This window comes from Sarcophilus harrisii, chromosome 4 (genome assembly GCF_902635505.1).
Source record: "Sarcophilus harrisii chromosome 4, mSarHar1.11, whole genome shotgun sequence".
In the NCBI taxonomy this organism is placed as follows: Eukaryota; Metazoa; Chordata; class Mammalia; order Dasyuromorphia; family Dasyuridae; genus Sarcophilus; species Sarcophilus harrisii.
The window spans coordinates 133,118,394-133,135,020 of record NC_045429.1 but is presented as its reverse complement, the minus strand read 5'-3'; the positions used below and the strand labels follow the sequence as shown (position 1 = coordinate 133,135,020).

Sequence of the window (16,627 nt, the reverse complement as noted above, 5' to 3'; positions counted from 1 at the left end):
GCTACCCTAAAGCTGTGATCAAAAAATGAATCTTGACACAATAATACAAGAAATAGTCAAAGAAAATTTTCCTGAAGAATAAGAGGGGAAAATAGAAACAGAAAAAAAATCCACCAATCACCATTTCAAAGAGAACCTATTAAAAAAACACATAGGAACATTATTGCTAAATTTCTAATCTCTCAGATCAAAGAAAATTTTATAAGAAACAAACAAAAAAACAACAATTCAAATATGCTAGAGCTACAATTAGAAATGTCCAAGATTAAAAAAAACAAAAATATCCAAGATTTATCAATAGCTACAATAAAAGACCAGAGACCCTAGAATATTATATATTGACAATAAAAAAAAACCAGGCCTGAGGCCAAAATTATTAAATCCAGCAAAATTAAGTATAATATTGAACAAAAAAAGGGACATTAAATGAACTCTACTCTCAGATTTTCAGGATTTTGTCCCAAACACACCTGAAAATTTAACATTTAAGAGTCACTAATTTTAAAGGACTCAATAAGGTCAAATTGTTTTATATATGAAAATGTAAACCATGTCTAAAACTGACATTAGTAATTGGGTAGTCAAAAAAAAAAAAAAAAAAACCTGGAACAGAGCTGAGTACATTTGACTCTAAAAAGGTAAAAATAGTAATTATGCTATATAAATGAGGTGCAGAGGAAGAACTGACACAGGCATTAGATGAAGGAGGGGCACTGGTAGTTCTGGAAACCTATACACATCAGGACTGGAATGGAGACACACACACACACACACACGTATGTGTGTACCAGGAAGGGCACAGTATCCTCCAAAATCTATAAAGAAATATGGGGGAAGGGAATAGGATAAGATTGAGAAGAATATATAGGTTTATAATAGTGAAATAGATTAATGGGAAAAGAATAAAGAGGGAGGAAAAGTGTGGGCAGAAAAAATAAGGAAGGGATCAATGGATGGGAGGAGGTTAAGTAATACAAAGGCAAGTTAAGGAGTAGAACTAAAGTAGAAGAATTCATAGATATAGGCAATTAAAAATATATACAAACACAATAACAATGATCGAGAGTAGAATTTACTAGAAAAAAAGTCAAAAAAGATTCAATTAAGAGATAAATTTACATTATATGTCAGCCATATTAACATTGTTTTAAATGCATGTCTATGTATGTGTAAATTTTATATATGTGTGTATAAATTACATGTATGTGTGTGAGCATGTGTGTATATGTATGTGTATACATGTTTAAATAAAGCCTGCTTGGAGTGGGGGAGGGTGAAAGGGAAAAAAATTAAGTAAATAGTACATAACAGAACAAAAGAATAGGAAGCAACGCAAAGATAGGCAAATGTGAATATAATGTCTTCTATTATTATATATGCTTTTTTTGAAATGGAAATTTATTATGTATTTCGAATCTTCCCTGATGTTCTGCTGGCCCCATGATCATGGGCCTTTTTTTATCTTTCTTTTTCTATTTTGTTTTTTCTTATTTTGTATTTCAGTTTTAAATTTAAAAAAAGTTTTAAAAAAAAGAAAAGAAAAAGCTCTATAAACCTGGTACTTACTCACCGATTCACTTTTTCCTCAAACCTTGGCAAACTGGGTGAAAGCTGGCATGGTTAGACTTGAGTTCAAGTCTCATCTCTGACATATACTGGCTTATGACCCTTAATAAGATCACTTAATCTTTTTGTGTTCTAGATGTGTCTATAAGATACAAAGAAGGCATCCTCCCATTTCTCCTGGTTATGTTTCTCTCACAGATATCTTTTCTTCTAGACTCCTTAAGGTGAATATTTCTCAAGGCACTGCCCTTAATATCTTATCTCTAAGCACTTATCCTTTTAAATATTCTTAATGATTCAATTACAATTACTACGCAGATAACTAAGTAGTGATGTCTTTTCTGAATTAAATATCCATGGCTCCAACTGTCTATTGAACATTTCTATCTGAATCTTCCACCAGCAACTAAAAAATTTATGTCCAAAATGAGCTTATTCTCTTTCCTCTACCTGAGGAAACCTGTTTTTCTAATTTATTTCTTAATGGGAACACATTTCACCAGTTTCCTTTTGTAACTTTGGGATAATTATTCTCTTTGCTTCTCATAAAAAATTCACTAATATTCCATCCTATTGTGAACCTATCGGGTCTTCTCATTTTCAGTTTCTCTGTATTCTAATACAGCCTTTATACTATTGCTATACTAATATTCCTAATGTATCACTTCACTCTTCCAGTGAAAAGTATTTGGGAGGCTTACTCATGTGGTGGTCAGAAAAAATGATAGAAGGACACTCTCAAGATCTCACTTAGGAACTCTAAAATTGATTGCATTAACATGAGAGACACTGGCATAGGACTGCACAGCATGGGTTTACCCGCATCAAGAGAAGGTGGTGTGCTCTATGAGCAAAGTAGAATTGAATTAGCTCAGAAAAAAACAGAAGATAAGTAAAGTCCACCTCAAAAATTCATAAGGACTATTTGTGTCCGATCTGTGGCAGAGATTTCTGACTCATACTGGTCTGAGCAGCCACACTGTCACTTGACTAACAATGATGTCATTTTGATCCTCTTTGAGAACAAAGGACAACTACCAAATGAATATATTCTGTACTTTCATTTCTCCATCCCTGTGCTTGGGCTGTCCTATTTCCCCTTTGTCCATATGATTCCTATCTATTTTTAAAAATCTAATTCTAATGCTTACTCTTTGTGAAGCCTTCTATGATCTCAAACATTATTCACCCTCAGAATTTTTTTTTCTTTTCTTTTCTTTTCTTTTTTTTTTTTTTTTTTTTTGCTGAGGCAACTGGGGCTAAGTAAGCCCAGGGTCACACAGCGAGGAAATGTTAAGTGTTTGAGGCCAGATTTGAACTCAGGTCCTCCTGACTTCAGGGCTGGTGCTCTATCCACTGCACCACCTAGCTGACCCATGTCATATGATTTTTATATCTCCCTTAGTATATTCAGTTTGTATAGTACAGTCTTAAATATTTGTTGAAATGAATTGACCTACAACTATAGAAGCTCTCAGAACAGAACTATAGTTGTGGAGTTCATTCTCTCTTTCTCATTCACTGTGTTCATTCTTAACACCTTAAACACCATACTGGAGACATTAGAGAAAGATGGGAGTAATGTTTTGGGGAAGTAGGGACAATACAGATGGAAAGAAGAGAAGAGAGGTTTTCCTTTGCATTTATATTCTAACTACTGCCTGTCACTTGCATATTTTATTTCCCCTATTATATTATGATATCCTAAGAGAAAGAATTCTTTTACTTAATCTTTCTATCCCTCGCACTTAGCACAGTATTCCCTAACAGGAATGATGAAGAAAGGTGACTTACACTTGAATTATTTTCCTAGAACCTCTGATAATTCATCAAAGATATATTTCAAAAAAAAAAAATTCAGTTTCCTTTTTTATTGGAAATTATTAAAAGTCCCCTCCTACAATAAGGTATGTTAAACAGCAAAAAAGGGAAATAACAGTTATTTAAAAGTTTCTATGTTAAGTATATGTTAAGACACTCACATTGAACACCCCGAACAATCTAGTTCCTTAACTTTGTAGCTTTATCGCTGCTCTACCACACAACTATTCCAGCAAAATTCAAATTTTTATCTTTTATCTATCTAGCATCAACCTTTCACCCGCAATATCCCCCTCTGCCTGGAATGGAATCCTGAGCATTAACTGTTGAAATCCTTTCCAACCTTCAAATTGCAGTTCAAACCCTGTCATCATCTTTTCCTTGAAGTTTTCCCTCGTCCTTTCAGTTCCCTGCTTAAATTTCTCACATCACTTTACGTAAAGTCCAGGCTAGCTCCCTGGAGGCCTCAGGATCAGCCAGAGTCAAGATAAGTAAAAGCCCTTGGTCTTTAGGAGGAGAAGTGAAAGAGATAGACAAAACTGCCATGAGGCTCACCACCAATCTCTCTTCTCCTGGTCATGATGCAAAGTAAAGTTACCTGCCTCTCTCACCCTACCCTCTAATCTTACCTACAATTCTCTTAACCCCAAACATTGAGCCAGCATTAACTATGAGAAGAACAATTCCAAACATATGTTAATAGTCATTGCCCAATAGGTAATTAGCCTTAAGTGCTCAGGTAGTCTGATTCAAGTGTACCTATTCAAAGTTTCAGCCCTTTACAACTTTCTATGCAAATTTCTATTATAATTCTTTGTGTATTTTTTTTTCTCCCTTACTAGAACATAAGATTTCTGAGGGTTAGGATTCTCTCTCTTGTTATCTTTACAAATATAAAATGAAATTAAATTGAAGGTACAAAAGAGAGCAGTTAGTCAAAATTAATAGTGTAGGAAACAACAAAATCTGTAGAAATAGAAGTATACTATTTGACATAGTCCCAGAAATACTAGCAACAACCATAAAACAAAAGAAAGAAATTAAACATGTAAAAATAGGTAACAGGATATCATACCACCCCCATTTGCTGAGGACATAATGGTCTTAGAAACCCTAAAGAATCAGTAAATTTACAAACTGAGACAAATAATATATTCAGCAAAGTTGCAGCCTACAAAATAAAACTTCAAAAATCAACATCCTTTTTATATAACAACAAATCTTAAGCAATAAAAAAGAAATCCCACTCCAAATAACTACAAAATGCATAAACTATTTGGGACTCGTTCTACCAAAGCACACAAAGTATTTGCATAGATTTAATTATGAAATACTTAAAAAAAAAAGAAAACAATTTAAATAGAGAGAGAAATAATCAGTTAATGGCTTGGCTGTGCCAATATAATAATAAATGAAAAATGAAAATACTATCAAAGTTAATTTATGCTTTTAGTGCAATACTGTTCAAATTAACAAAGATATGTTTTATGAAACTTGATGGAAATATTAACAATGTTCATCTGGAAAAACAAAAGATCTAGAACAGTGGTGCCAAGCTTAAATGGAAACTATATTATAAAGCAGTACTCATCAAAACCACCTGATATTGGTTAGAAAATAGAGATAGATCAATGGAACAGGACAGACAAGGAAGAATGAGAAATAATGGAACTCAATAATTCAATATTTGATAAATATGGCAAACAAATTACCTGGAGAAAAACTCCATGAAAAACTGGAAAGCTGTCTGGAAGAAATTAGATTTAGATAATCACCTCATACCATGTTTTACAATACATTCTAAATAGATTTGCAATCTTAATATTAAAGATCGTATTATAACAATATTAGAAGAGAAGTTGATCACATATTTCTCGGAGCTATGGGTAAGATGTACTTTTTTTATTTAATATTTTTATTTTCCCTCAATTACATTTAAAATAAGTAAGATTAAACTAAATGAGAGCGAGAAGAAATTGCAAAAGATAAATATGTAGCTTTAATTACATGAAATGGAAAAGCTACTTCACTGACCTAAAAAAATAAAAAAATTTTTGTGTCTAATTTCTCTGATAAGGGTTGGTATCAAAAAATATAAACAATAAATACATATAACACTAGTAGACAAGTAGTCTAAGGATAAGAACAGTTCCCAAAAGAAAAATTGAAAAGTATTCACAACTGTGCTTCTACATGCTAGTGTCTCTACAAATCACTAATAATAAGAAATACAAATCAAAACAACCCTGCAGTTACACCTCACATAAAGCAAAATAATTAAAGATGACAAAAAAATGACAAGAATCAAGGCTGGAGTGGATATGCAATGATAGAAACGCTAATATTTTATTGATGGAATTGTGAAATGGTTGCATCCCATTTTAGAAAACAATATGAAATTATACAAATAAATTATGCAAAAGAAGTGACTAAGTATCTATACTCTTTGACACTTCATTGCTAGGCCAAGGAAGTCCCTAAATTCACCATGATATTTATAGCAGTGCATTTTGTGACAGCAAAGAATTGGAAATAAAGTAGATGCCCACTGATGGGGAAATGGCTAAACAAATTGCGTTACATGCATATAATGGAATATTACTTTGCTATAAGAAATTATGTATGTGATGAATATAGAAAACATGCAAAGATTTTCATGAAGTGATATGGAGTAAGATTAGGAGAGCCAAGAAAACAATATATACAACAACAAAAATGTAGATAAAAAAACAACCATATATACACAAAATTCAAAAATGAAGGTGACAAAATCATAAAGCTTGTGCATACTTGAATGAAGAGACATGAGAAGACACTCTTAACCTTCACCTTTCATTGAGGTAGGAGGCCCAGAAATATCATTAGCACAGAAATGATAATTAACTCCATGGGAGTATAGTGGGAAATGGGTGTCATCTCTTTTTTTAAAAAGAATTTCAACAGTATTTTATTTTCCCAATTACATTTAGAGGTAGTTTTCCTTTCCTTTCTTTCCTCTTCTCCAAGACAGCAAGCAATCTGGTACAGCTTATTATACATGTATAATCATTTTAAACATATTTCCTTATTGGTTATGTTGTGAAAGAAAAATCAGAATAAAAAGGGAAAATCCACGAAGGGAAAAAAAAAGCAAACCAAAAAAAGGTGAAAATACAGACCTGAATTCAGTCTTCATAGTTCTCCCTCTGGAAACAGATGACATTTTTCTATCTAAAGTCTATTGGATTACATGATGATCAATTCTGATGGACATGGCTCTCGTCAACAACGAGGTGGTTCAGACCAGTTCCAATTGTCTTGTGATGAAGAAAGCTATCTGCACCCAGAGAGAGGACAGTGGGAACTAAATGTGGACCACAACATAGTATTTTCACTCTTTTTGTTGTATGCTTGTATTTTGTTTTCTTTCTCTTTTCCCCACCCTTTTTGATTTGATTTTTCTTGTGCAGCATGATATTTGTGAAAACATGTATAGAGGAATTGCACATATATTAACATATATTGGATCACTTGCCAGTTGGGAGAGGAGATGGGGGGCAAGAAGAGGGGAAAAAATTACAACACAGGGTTTTCTAGAGGTTAATGTCGAAAATTATCCATGTGTATATATATATTTTGAAAATAAAAAACTATAATTTAAAAATACAGAAAAAAATTTAAAGTCTGTTGGAATTGTCTTAGAACACTATTGCTGAGAATTAAGTCTATCACTGTTAATTGTTATATAACCTTGTTGCTGTGTACAATGTTCTCTTGGTTTTACTCACTTCACTGAGCATCAGTTCATGTCAGTCTCTCTAGGACTTTCTGAAATCATCCTGCTGATCATTTCTTATAGAACAATAATCTTCCATAACATTCATATATCATAACTTATTCAGCCATTCCCCAACTGATGGGCATCCATTCAGTTTCCAGTTTCTTGCCACTACAAAAGGGCTGTACATATGGGTCTTTTTCCCTCCTTTATGATCTCTTTGGAATATAAGTTCAGTAGAAACACTGCTGGATCAAAGGGTATGCAAGTTTGATAGCCCTTTGAACAAAGTTCCAAATTGCTTTCCAGAATGTGTGGATCACCTCACAACTCCATCCTTAGGAGAGTGTCTCAGCCATAAAGTCCCATTTTTCCCACATCCCCTCCATCATTTATCATTATCTTTTCCTGTCATCTTAACCAATGTGACAGGTGTGAGATGACACCAGAGGGAAGAGAGGTATCTCAAAAACCTAGAAAGAAGAGAATATCAAAAAGGAAATCAACAGATCAAAAGCTGCAAAAAGCTGAGGACAATGAAGATTGAGAAAATGCCACTGGACTGGGTAATGAAGAGAATATTAGTAACATTGAAGAGAGCAGTGTTGGTGCAAAGATGAAATAAGAAGCCAGGTTATAATGATGTAAAGAAGAGAGTGAGAAGAGAGAAAATGGAAGCAACCTATTATTCATGGCCTTTTAAAGGATTTTAGTCACAAAGGGCAGAAAAGATCTAAGACAATAGTTAGCATGGTTGGCAGGATTAAGTAAAAACTTAAAATTAAAAAAAAATAGCTTTTTATTTTTAAAACATATGCTTAGTTAGTTTTCAATATTCACCCTTGCAAAACCTTGTGTTCCAAATTTTTCTCCCTTCCTCCACCCTCTTCCCTAAGCAGCAAGTAATCCCAATATGTTAAACATGTGCAATTCTTCTATACATATTTCCACAAATATCATGCTGCACAAGAAAAATCAGATCAAAAAGGAAAAAAAAGAGAAAAAAAATGCAAACAAATGAAACAAAAAAGATGAAAACACTATATTGTGGTCCACACTCAATTACTACCACTCCTCTCTCTGGGTGTAGATGGCTCTCTCCATCACAAGGTCATTTGAACTGGCCTGAATCATCTCACTGTTGAAGAGAGTCACATCCATCAGAATTGATCATTGTATATCTTGTTGCCATGTAAAATGATCTCCTGGTTCTATTCACTAAGTGAAGACTTTTTAAAGATGGGAGGGTCATGGGCATGCAGCGAAGAAGCCAGTATACAGGGAGAGAGTGAAGACTAGAAATAAAATGGGGATAATAGAGGGATCAATCTGTTGGAAGAGAAGGGATGGAACAGGATCACTTGAACAAGCAGAGAAGTTGGCCTTGGCAAAGTGTAAGTCCACCTCTCATTGTATGAAATAGGGTGAAGGAGTTAGTTGTGGAAGAAGGCATATAAATAATATGAGATGAGGAAGAGGGGAGAAAAGGGAGATCATGTTGTATAGTCTCAATACTATTTCACATATGGGAGAACTCAGTGGAAAGGGAAGAGGGAAAGATTTTGGGGAGAACTATATTGATATAAAAAACAGAATACATCAATAAAAACTTGTTTAGAAAAAAAAATTAGTACTGAATTGAAGTTTAAGTCTTTTGCTGTCATGACAATATATATATCCTTCCCAAGAGGAATGAAATTAAAAAGCTAAAAATTCATAATTTAGGGTAAGGGGTTCAATGTTTGATCCTGTTTAACATCTTATCTTATATCTAGGTAATGAAAATTTTACTTTTTTAGATGAACAGCTTCTTCAATCTCCTCACCAAAGATATGGAAAGGAAATAAAATACTATATAATCTGGAAATCTTTAAAAAAAAAAGTTTATAAGTGTTTTGCAAAATATCACGCTTCTTCCAACCAACTGGTACCAGTAAAATAAAAATTCTATCAAGGCATTCATAGATATTATTATCTTTATTTTTATCATTGATTGTTGTTTTGATTATATGATCTGACAGGCTGACTTTCCTATGTCAATAAAGACAATCATAAATTTACATGCCTTATTAAGAAAAATGCCAGTTAGCACTTTGGATTCAAAGGTCCAAGTTATTTATTTGAAAATTTAAGTAACACAAATCTGAAAAATTGGTTCACAGGAGAGCGTTGTACATAACAACAACAGGATTATGTGATGATCAACTGTGATGGACTTGGCTCTTTTCAACAAGGAGGTAATTCAGGTCAATTACAATAGACTTGTGATGGAGAGAGCCATCTGCATCTAGAGAGAGGACTGTGGGGAATGGATGTGAACCACAACATAGTATTTTCATTTTTTTTGTTGTTGTTTGCTTGGCTGTTTTTTGTCCCCCTTTTTTGATCTGATTTTTCTTGTGCATGATAAATGCAGAATTGCACATATTTAACGCACTTGCTGTCTAGGGAAGAGAAGTGGGAGGAAAGGGAGGGAGAAAAATTTGGAACACAAGATTTTTGCCAGGATGAATGACGAAAGCCATTTTTGCATATATTTTGAAAATAAAGTTATTATTAAAATTTTTTGATTCAAAAAAAGAAAGGAAAAAAAAAAAAAAAGAAGTGTACATACCTCCCATGCTATGTGACACCCATATTATTGGCCTATCTCCAACACCAGCAGCTCTGAGTTTTTCAAGAAGCTCATGACTTCTGTAAGCAATGGACTTCCTAAATAAAATGAAAACAAGCACAAAATGTACAAAAAAGATAAGACAAAGCAGACACTTCAAATGGTAAATTGGATGTATGCTGTAGACTTCATTTTGGCATTCTGAGATTGTTCACTCACTCAAATTTTAATCTTATTGCAGGGGACATACCTAGGAACTCCTACGCCAAAGTCAAGTCTTCCTCATCCCCAAATTATATTTTGTATATTTACTTATGCAGAATAATTTTAAAAGAATTGAATACTTTAAAAAGTTCAAATCTGAGCTCAAAGTAGATCATTATGTACCAAACTGCAGCATTTTCTTTATAATTCTCAATTTTCTTCTACAATTCTTTCACAAATTAGTTTTGATTACATGTTTAACTATTCCTTCTTTTTGAGTAATATATCTTTTAAGTGTTTAGTTTTTTTGTTTTTTTTGACTCACCCTGTATTATCTGTATTGTACTGTTATCTCACATGAAAATAACAAACTGAAAATTAGGATGCTTCCTAAATGAAGTCATTCATATGGGATCACCTTTCTATTTTAAATGTTTTCATATGCTGCTGGACATAAAACATTTTTTTTCTTTTTCTATTTTGTTTTTTCTTGCTTTTCATTTAAGTTTTAAATTAAAAAAAAAAAACTTTTCATCATGTTTTACTTTTGTTTAATGACCACATTGTTGTAATATAAATTTTCTCTTAGTCTTGTTCATTTGATTCTGCACTGGTTCATATACGTCTTCCCAAGGTTTTTCTGAAAATTTCTCCATCATTTCTTACAGCACAATACATTCCATCAAATTTATATACCATAACATTCATTCATTTGCCCAATTTATAGACACCTTCTCAGATTACTATTATTTGCTACCTTAAAAAAGCCATTTTTATCACTCCTTAGAGTTTGTTTTGTGTAAGATTAATCATTCATTTAATCAACTTTACCACAAATTCCCTCTTCCCCCTTTTCTCTCATATATCCGTGATGAGTGAAATACACTTCTGTACCCAAATGTATGTGTGTGTATTCTTCCTTCTTTTGGTCAGTACAAATGAATGAGGTTCTAGAGTCACCCATTCTCTTCACTCTTTCATCTATTTATATACTTGGTACACACTGAATATATTAGATAATTTCCCTAACCTTCCCTTCCCTTTCTCCCCTTACAGCATTCCCCTTCCCCTCCCATACAATTCTTTTCTTAAGATTATCAAGAAATGACAGAACTACTCCTACTGTTTAGGATTTGTCTAATTATGCTCCCTCTATGATCTTTCATGTTAATAGGATTCAGGGGGGACACAAGTATTCCTCCTCACATTGAAATATAAGCAGTTCCTTTTTGTGTTACCCATTTTTTCCTTTTTGATTTGATATTTCTTATGTAGCACAATAAATGTGGAAATATGAAGAATTGCAATGTTTAAACATATATTGGATTGCTTACTTTTTAAGAGAAGGAGTGGGAGAAGGGAGAAAAAGTTGTAACACAAGGTTTTGCAAGAGTGAATGTTGAAAGCAATCTTTGCATGTATTTTGATAATAAAAAACTATTATTTAAAAAATAAAATAAATTGTAAGCAGTTTATCTTTGTTTAGCCCTTTAAACATGTTAATTTGGGTTTACTGTTTAATTTTCGCCTTAATGCTTATATTTGAACTTCAAAGGTTCTACACAACTCTGGTCTTTTCATTAGGAATACTTGGAAGTTCTCTATTTTATTAAAAATTTATTTTTCCTCCTTTACCATTATACTCAAGATTGCTGGGTATGTTATTCTTAGCTATAAACTTAATATGCTTTGCTTTCTGAAATATAATTTCTTTGCTGCTAAAGAGGGTTGCTAAAACAAATATGATCCTGACTAGCCATTTAATACTTGAACTCTTTCTTTAGGAAAGCTTACAATATTTTTTCTTTGATCTGGAAACTTTGTATTTTGATGATGTTCTTGGAAATTTCATTTTGTGGTTTCTCTTGAGAGGTAGCTGGTAGAGTCCGATTTCACTTTGCCTTCTGATTCTAAAAGACCTAGATATTTTTCTTTGGAGATGTCTTGAAATTTGAAGTTTAGATTTTTTCCCCCCATCATAGCATTCACATAGTCCAATAATTCTTAAATTCTTTCTTCCAGATATTTTCAAAGTCAGTTGCTTTTGTTATGTGATATCTTACATTTTCAATCTTTTGACTTTGTTTTAATATTTCTTGCTGCTCATAAGAATCACTGGCTTCCATTTGTGTCAAGTTGTTACTTCCCCTTTCTAATTGTTTCTGTTTGGGACTTCCTCTTATTGCCTCTCTTAAGATGCTAGGGTCCTCCAACACACTTATGCTATGAATCCCAATCCAGTATCTGCAGACTTCTCTGTCTCCCTAGGTTTAGCTGAGCTGAACAAATTACCTGCTGTTCCTTTTTCTGAATTTCTCTATCAGGATTTGGTCTGATGTATTTTCTAGATCTAATGGGAGTTTTGTGGAAACTCAGAGCTCAACTGTATTGTTTCCTAATCTTGGCCACATTTTTAGACCCTTCAAATATTTAAAGACAACTATGTGTGTGTATATGTGTGTGTGTGTGTGTGTGTGTGTGTATGTATATATGTATGTGTATATATATATTCCCTACATCTTCCTTAGGTTACAAATCTTAAGGTTCTTTATTTGATATGGTTTTGATCCTTGCTATTCTATAGCCATTCTCCTCTAGAAGTACTCTAACTTGTCAATATTCCTCCAAAATGGGGACCTAGGACCTACTGCATGTTACACGTTTAGTAATATAACTTCTAACAGAAAAAGGAGATTATGTTACAATGAAATCCTAATGCAACAAACCAAAAAAAATCCATATCAAAAGTTCAACATTAGAACATATTAAACTTTAACCAATTTTACTATTTTCTTATAGCTAGTCATTAATAAAAGAAAGATGAAGTTAAAATATTTCCTCTGAAGAAGAAATTCTCCTGTCTCAAGTACTTAATTACCCAGTTAATGAGGTCAGTACATTTTGATTTTCCTTACTCTTCTTTTTCAGTTTACATAATTTTCTTTTATTACCTTTCCACAGGGCACTTTGTTCTCCAGTCACTAAGGTTGGTATCATACTCCACAGAAATAATTCGAAGAGCAGGACAATCTTTTGCTAACCATGTCTACATAAAATAAATAAATAAAAAAAGAGTGAAGGTGAATTTTCACTTCACAAATTCAGACACATAAAAATTCATGCCTAAACAGAAGATTATACAATGATCAATTCTAATGGACATGGCTCTCATCAACAATGAGATGATTTAGGCCAGGTCCAATGGTCTTGTGATGAAGAGAACCATCTGCAACCAGAGAGAGGACAAAGAGAAGTGAATGTGGACCACAATATAGTATTTTCACTCTTTTTGTTGTTTGCATTTTGTTTTCTTTCTCATTTTTTCCCTTTTTGATCTGATTTTTTTTGTGTGTAGCAGGATATTTATAGAAATATGTATAGAAGAATTACATGCTTAACATATATTGGATTACTTGCTGTCTAGGGGAGGCTGTGAAGGGGAAGGGAGTATATATATATTGAAAATAAAAAGCTTTAATAAAAAAAATAAAATAAAATAAAAATTCATTCCTTGTGGCCTCTTGCTATATGTTATCAGCTAATTAAAGTATAAAGAACAAATTAGAAATGATAATGTGACATAAATTCCATTTCCACTCCAAATTATAATCACCTTTCCTTAATGTTCCTCAAATTTCTATATTTCAGCTCCAGGAATTTTCACTAGCTATCCTTTATAACTGGAATGCTCTTCCTCCTCATCTCTACCTCCTGACTTTCCAAGTTTCCTTCAGTTCCTAGCTGAAATATTAACCTTCTGGAAGAAGCATTCCCAATTTCTTTTAATTCTAATGCCTTCTATCTGTTGATTATTTTGTATTTTCTTTTGTATCTCCAGTGTTTAGCACAGTGCCTTGCATATAGAAGTGCTTCATAAATGTTTATTGACTTTTCAGTCAACAAACCAAAGTTTTATCAATATTTTTACTTACAAAGTTCATTCACATTGAAGAAACTAAGTTAAATGCTTTTCTTCAAAAAGGACACCATTTTCTGGTTCCACATTACATTTTTAAAAGACAACTCCTTATTTCAGTTTTCTAAAAAGTTTTGTTATTTGGAATTTAACTCCAATAAACCTAAACATTTCCATAGAGAAAGAACAAAAAATACTGTATGTGAAAGCCAAGAATTTTATTACATGGAGATGAGGTTTTTTTAAGTATATACAATGAATATAACACATTATTTCCAAAACATATTCCACTTATTTTTGTTTCCCTCCAAGCTTCCTTATATTCTTTTCTGAGTACTTTTCATTGTTTAATTAATGCTTCTTTATTTAATTTTCTTTCTTTCTCACCAGTGCCACAACTCATTTCCCCCAATTTAAAGAAAAAGAAAAACAAAACAAAACCCCCCATCATTAACAAGTTTATAGGGAAATTAAAAACATTTATATACTCATGAAATTTTAAAATATATGTCTAATTCTGCATCTATAATCCTTCACCTCTCTATCAAGAGGTAAGAACTGGGAAGCATCCTTCTTCCTTGATCCTCTGAAATTGTGGTTAATCATTGCATTGGTCAGTGTTTTTATGTCTTTTAAAATTGTTTTTCTTTACAATGCTTAGTCCTTACATAAATTGTTACTGGCTCTATTCACTTCATTTATTATGTGTTACTAATACACAAGTCATCCCAGGTTTCTCTGAATCTGTTATTTTCATCATTTATTACAACACAATATTTCATTATGTACACATACAATAATTTGTAAAAGTATCCCACAACTGATTTAGCACCCTGTTCAATTTCTATATCTTTGCTGTAACCGCTATGAATACTTTCTATTTATGGGTTCTTTCCCTCTTTCTTTTGTCTCTTTGGGGAACATATATTAACAATATTATTGACTCACAGCAGGGCTTCTTCAACTTTTTCCATTCATGACTCTTTTTCGCCCAAGAAATTTTTATGCAACCCCAGGTAGTTAGGTGTATAAGAAATATACAAATCAAACATTTACTGATAATAAATCATAATTTCAGGATCCCCATATTCAGTTAAAAGACCCATATGGGGTCACAACACACAGTTTAAGAAGCTCTGAATCACAGTATATGTACAATTTGGGAGCACACAGATTAAGTCTCAACTTTTTCAAGAGGACTTTTCTCATTCTCTATTCACCTCACCCATTTTGCACTACCTGAGATTATTTCCCATTTATATTATATATACTTTGTATGCACAGTTGTCTCTCACATTAGAATGTGAGCTCTTTGAGGAGTCTTTCTTTGTATTCCTAGCACTAAGTACAATACTCTGTACAATGTATTTAATAAGTGCTTATTGACTCTTAACTGACTTGTGAAAGATATTTCCTATTTTACTCAAATTATGATATGACTCTATATCCAAGTCTTTTATCCATTTTGAGACTATTGTGTAGAGTATGAGATCCTGATCCAAACCCTAATTTCTGTCAAACTATTTTCCAGTGTTCTCAACAGTTATTTCCAAACAGTAAGTCCTTACCTCAGAACGTAAAGAGTCTTTGGTAAAGCCAAAATATGCTACTATATTTGTTTGTTGCTGAATCTTTTATGATTCTAATTGTCTGACTTAACAATTATCCTATTTAAAAAAGAAGAAACAAAACCATAATCAGATAAATGCCTCTCATCCTGGGACATTCCTCTACTGTCAGCCACTTTCCCATATTGATGAGTTCCTTTCAGGGCCTCCATTTTGGAGACAGGCCCACGACAGTCTTGTTCTATCTCTACTTAGAAAAGCTATTCTAAGGGCAGTTAGCACAATGGATAGGATACTGGCCCTGGAGAGGATGATCTGAGTTCAAATCTTGCCTCAAACATGGCACTTACTAGGTTTACTAGGTGTGTGACCCCAAACAAGTCACTTAACCCCAACTGCCTGAACCCCCCCCCCCAAGAACTATTCTAATCTGTTTATTTCCTTAAATTTTTTTCTTCTTATTTCAAACTTTCTTCTTCTTCTAAGTATTCATGTGGTTAAACCATTTATGTTTCCTAATACTTATGACTTGTGGAGCTACTCTCTTCTTCAGGGCTTTCCTACTGACAGCTCTTGAGTCTCTTCATGATATCCAGAGTTGTCTTTTGTTTGCTCTCATCTCTATCTGAAGTTTGTAATTTGAGACTGTTTCAAGATCAGCTCTATTCCCTCTATTAAGTCTAGATGAGTTTGTCAGACCTTTTTTTGTTTTAACCTCAATTTCCTGCCACTGGTTTTCACCTCCCCTGATACAAATGTGCTCAGAGAGCTGGCAGACTGTTCAGTGTTGCTCTTGAGGCTTCCCTTATGGGGATGTTGCTGTGGTCTTCTACCCTCCTATAAGGGTGAAGACCATTGCTTGTCAAATGCCTGCTGCAGTTGTCCAGCTTAAATCAATTGAGTTTGTTCTGACTTTCTTGGTGACAACTCTTTTCTAGTGCTGTGGCTTTTGGCTATGTTTTTGTGCCATCCTGAACTGAATGCATAAGCTTACTAATTTTTCCTTTGGTTTCTTCATCATTTCTTAATATGCTGCCCTTTTTAAAGCATTGCTAAAAGGTATCTCAGAGAGACAGGTTTCTCTACACCATTCCATGCTGCCATCTTAAAAAGAATTTCAAATAACTACTCCTTTTGTGATAAACCTGCTGAATTTAAATGGATGAATGTAATTCTATAAA

General features: G+C 33.1%; 1 protein-coding gene across 3 annotated transcripts in view; it reads right to left on the bottom strand.

Moving 5' to 3' along the window:
- SERAC1 (serine active site containing 1) overlaps positions 1–16,627 on the bottom strand; it is a 91,562-nt gene that overhangs the window by 14,072 nt on the left and 60,863 nt on the right. For all 3 annotated transcript variants that reach the window (XM_031937570.1, XM_031937569.1, XM_031937568.1), the window contains exons 13-14: positions 12,914–13,008; positions 9,759–9,856 (exon numbers count right to left, since the gene is read on the bottom strand). In XM_031937570.1, the coding sequence (XP_031793430.1) occupies positions 9,759–9,856; positions 12,914–13,008 (193 nt within the window). The remainder of the gene's footprint in view (positions 1–9,758; positions 9,857–12,913; positions 13,009–16,627) is intronic.